The following is a 4418-nucleotide window of genomic DNA, read 5'->3' as shown; positions in this document are numbered from 1 at the left end:
AGAGACAGAGAGAGACAGAGACAGAGAGAGAGAGAGGGGGGGAAGAGGGGAGAGGGGGGAGAGGGGGAGAGAGAGGGAGAGAGAGGGAGAGAGAGGGAGAGAGGGGGAGAGAGGGAGAGGGGAGAGAGGGAGAGAGGGAGAGAGGGAGAGAGGGAGAGAGAGGGAGAGAGGGAGACTGAGACGGAGAGAGACGGAGAGGGAGAGAGGGAGAGAGGGAGAGAGGGAGAGAGAGGGAGAGAGGGAGAGAGAGACAGACAGACAGACAGACAGACAGACACAGAGACAGACAGACAGCTGCACACAGCCGCAGAAGATGAATAGAGACTGGAACACGCCACTCCACAATCCACTCTGAAAATGGACACACACTCCCATGCCCCAAACACATTCCTGGCCCTGAGATGATCCTGTCCAGAGCCTGAGCATCACGGAAACAACCTTAGAGATTATCTAGTTTGGAGATTCTTATCATAAGATCAGTAACTTGGTTTATAACATATATGCATATAATTGTTTTCAAAATAATTGATTTCTTTTGTAATTCTCTGCATTAAATTCTGTGCTTTCAAAAAATGTTGCTCTGACTGCAGCAAAATAATATGGATATATATATACACACACATATATTGGATTTAACACATATAACATGTATTGGACTACCTGCCATCTAGGGGAGGGGGTGGGGGAAAGAAAGGGATAATTTGGAACAGAAGGCTTTGCAAGGGTCACTGTTGAAAAATTACCCATGTGTAGGTTTTGAAAATAAAAAGCTTTACTAAATAAATAAGAGAATTTGAAAGATTTTCAAGTAGGAAAAAAAGTTACTCTGAGATGACAATCAACAGATTGCTAAAAGGTCCATGAAGGAAGGAAATAAACATTTTAAGTGCCTACTAAGAGCTGGGTACTTTACAAATATTATCTTATTTAATCTTCAAAAGGAAGCTGAGAAATAAATGCTATCACTATCCTCATTTTACTGTGGAGGGAATTGAGGCAGACCGAGGTTGGCTAAGTGATCTGCTCAGGCTCAGACAGCCAGTATCTGAGTCAGCATTTGAACTCAGGTCTCGGGACTTCAAGCCCAGTCCTCTCTCCATTGTTGCACCACCTGCTTCTACATATAGGTGATTAAGTATCCTGCTCTAGTCCAAGCTCCTCATTTTATAATGAGGATGTGGAGGTCTAGAGAAGGGGAAAGGTGGTCCCCAAATCATAAAGAGTAAGAGGGAGAGTTTCTCGGGAGCCAGCACTGATGTGCCAGGCTGCCTCTCTGGGCACTTAGCCTGGTGCCAGGCACCTGGAAGGCACTAAATAAATGCTTGTCGCTCCCACCGATGCCGGCTTGTCTCATTCAGTTACTATTTTCTATTTCATAAGGGGACCCGTGTCCTTTTGCAGGAATGGGCGGAAAGGGGGAGAGTAGATATTTAGGATTCTGAAGAAGGTGGGTGAGAGTGCTCAGAGCGAGGGGGACTGAAGGGCGGCCACTTACTGGAGGGCCCCGGGCCCCTGACACAGGTGTAAAGGGCGCCTCCCATCCTGGTCTGGGACGTCTGGGTCAGCCCCCGCCACCAGCAGCAGCCGGGCACACGGCGCTTGGCCAGAGATGCAGGCTTCGTGCAGCGCAGTGCGGCCCCCGGGGGCAGCATCCGGCCGGGCTCCCCGATTCAGCAGCAGCTGGAGAACTTGCTCGTGGCCTCGGCTGGCCGATACGTGAATCGGGGTGGTCAGCTCCTCCACATAGGTCAGAGACCAGAGCCCTAGGGAGCATTGGGAGACCTTGAGTGGGGGTGGGGACCCAAGCAGGGGCAGAGCGCCGCAGTGGGTGGTGGGCACCCTAGGTGGGCAAGGGAGGGATGTTGGGAGATGGGAGTCGGGAAGCCCCTCCGCCTGCCTTGGTAGCCCCCCCCCCACGCCCCACAGCCCGGGTCTCGGCTTCCCATACTCAGAGCTCGGATGTTGAATCTGTAATCTCTCCATCTCTCAGGGTCGCTGGTATCAAAGACAACATCCGGGGTGAGACCCGTGCCAGGGGAGGCCAAGAGACGGGACACGGAGGCCGCGTCCCCGACCAGCACGGCTTGCCAGAACTCCAAGGTGGGCCCCGAGGCCGTCCTCGTAACTATGGGCCCCTGCCCTGGCCCCTGGCCCTCTCTGAGAACTGCATCTGCTTTCTCGACCAACCTGGCGCAGAGGCTACCCAACGGGGCGCCCCCCGGCTCTGTGCAATCTTGTGGGGACGAGGGGCTTCCCATAAGGAAAGGATAATGGGGTCTAGGGCTGAGGACAAAGATACGGAGAAAAAGAGGAAAGAAACAGAATGGGGGAGAGAGAAAAGGGAGAGAGAAAGAGAAAGGGGGACAAAGACACAGACAGACAGACCGACCGCCCTCCTGGTGGCCGCGGGTCAGACACAGACAGACAGACCGCCCTCCTGGTGGCCGCGGGTCAGACACAGACAGACAGACCGACCGCCCTCCTGGTGGCCGCGGGTCAGAGACCGACTCTCCGCTAAGTTCCCCAGGAGCTATTCTGGGCTCCACATGACTGCAGGTCAGAGCCAGTATCTGCAGGCTGGGGGTGTACCTGAGACGAAATCAACAACCTGGCCTCCTCCTGCCCCCTCTGGCCCCGTCCCCTTCGCAGCCCTTGTGCTGCTCCTCCGCCCCGCACCGGCCGCCGGTCCTGCTCTCCCGGGGCCGCCGCTCCATCCCCGCTCCCTCACCCCTCTGGTGGCTGCTCCATCGAGGCTCGGCCCCCCGGCTCTCGAGCAGCAGGTCTGCCGTGCTGTGGGGGGGGAAGAGCTCTCGAAGCCTCTCCAGGTCGCCCGTGTACAGTGCGTTGTGCAGGACCATGTCCCTGCTGAGCAGGGGGGCCCTCTGGGGCGCCCTCCGGGCGGGCCAGCCCCGGGCCGAGGGGCCCCAGCCTGAACGGAGGGAGGCTGCGGGCATCCGGGAGGAGGGACGCCCGCTCTCCCACTCCTTGGGCATGGCCGCAGTGCCCGGGCACTAATGCGGGAGAGCCCCCGAGGGGTGCAGGGCGGTTTATGGCCATGTCCAGAGCAGATGCTGGACGGAATCCAGGCTGGGAGCTCGGCGCTGAGAGGGAGACCATAAATAGCCCCGGGCTCAGCTGTCCTCCAAAGCAAAATCTGAAGCGGGGGTGGGGCCGGACATCTGAGAATGGGTTTGGGGCCAGCAGAAAGGACAGAGGAAGTCAGGGCCGGTGGAGTGGTGGAGACACACAGACGCACTAACGCCCTGTTACTGTGAATCGTCCCCCCCATTCTGCAAAGCAAATGAGAATTATGCTAAAAAGCGATTTAAAAGCCCAGAGATCCCCAGCAAGGCACGTGCCCCAAGGAGATCAATGGTAAAAAGAGCGAGATGATACACACCAAAACACTGATACACTTTTAGTGGTAGCAAAGAACTGGAAACAAAGTAGATGTCCATCGGTTGGGGGATGGTTGAATAAATTGTAGTAGTGGAATACCACTGCACTACACAACATTTATTAACAAAATGATGAAAATAATAATTACATTAATATTACGATCAATTCCAATAATAGAATGAAGAGATTTACATGAACTGATGCAGAGTGAAATAAGCAGAACTAGGAAAATAGCATAAGTAATAACAATAACAATATAAATGGAAGGAACAACATCATCAGGGGCAATTGACAATTGCCAAGCATGGCTCTCCCAGAAGAGTTATGAGAATGCATTCATTTCTTTCCTTCCTTTCTTTGCAGAAGTGGGAAACATGTATCGGGCATAATGTTGGAATAGATTGACATTATTTGTTTTGCTAAAGTGTCGAGTTTTCTTCTTTTTTGAGATGGCTCTTGGGGAGAGGGAAAGTGGAGAGATACATTGGAAAATGAAGGGGATGCAAAAATCAATGGTTGACATTTTTAAAGGAGAGAATATCTATCTTATCTTGTGCCCCTAGTTGAGCATATCCTAGAATGCTAGATTTAGAAGGAATCTCAAAGATTGTAGAATTCAACTCCCCCCTTTTTTTGTATGAGGAAACAGACATAGAGATGCAAAGTTACTACCCAAGAACACTTGAATTTTCCAACTTAGCATTCCTTGTTTCATGGCAGCATGTCTCAATCTCTTGGCTTTTCCACCTGCTAATCTACTGGACTCCCTATCCCTATTTGTCCACCCCATGAATGTAGAAAGAAAAAGAAATACAGAAAAATACTCCAGAGTCAAAGATGAAGCCAGAAGCAGGGATTGAGATCAAGACAAGGAAAGAGCAGGGAAGAAATGGGAAACGAGATGAATATGAGATGGGTTCACAGAATGGCAGGATGAAGATGAAGGCAAAAGATGAAGAACTGGGACTGGAGAAATAAAACCAGGGAAGATGGGACACAGAGATGGACATCCACACGCA

At 52.1% G+C, this 4418-nt stretch overlaps 1 protein-coding gene across 1 annotated transcript in view; it reads right to left on the bottom strand.

The window, feature by feature from the left end:
- Positions 1-3066, bottom strand: part of ASB10 (ankyrin repeat and SOCS box containing 10) — an 18737-nt gene extending 15671 nt beyond the window's left edge. Inside the window, exons 1-2 of the mRNA XM_074272187.1 lie at positions 2729-3066; positions 1496-1763 (exon numbers count right to left, since the gene is read on the bottom strand). Of these exons, the coding sequence (XP_074128288.1) occupies positions 1496-1763; positions 2729-2993 (533 nt within the window). The 5' untranslated portion in view covers positions 2994-3066. The remainder of the gene's footprint in view (positions 1-1495; positions 1764-2728) is intronic.
- Positions 3067-4418: the final 1352 nt, after the last annotated feature.

The sequence above is a fragment of the Sminthopsis crassicaudata genome, chromosome 5 (genome assembly GCF_048593235.1).
Source record: "Sminthopsis crassicaudata isolate SCR6 chromosome 5, ASM4859323v1, whole genome shotgun sequence".
Taxonomy (NCBI): Eukaryota; Metazoa; Chordata; class Mammalia; order Dasyuromorphia; family Dasyuridae; genus Sminthopsis; species Sminthopsis crassicaudata.
Note: the sequence above shows the minus strand (reverse complement) of the source record. Positions and strands in the feature narration are given on the sequence as shown.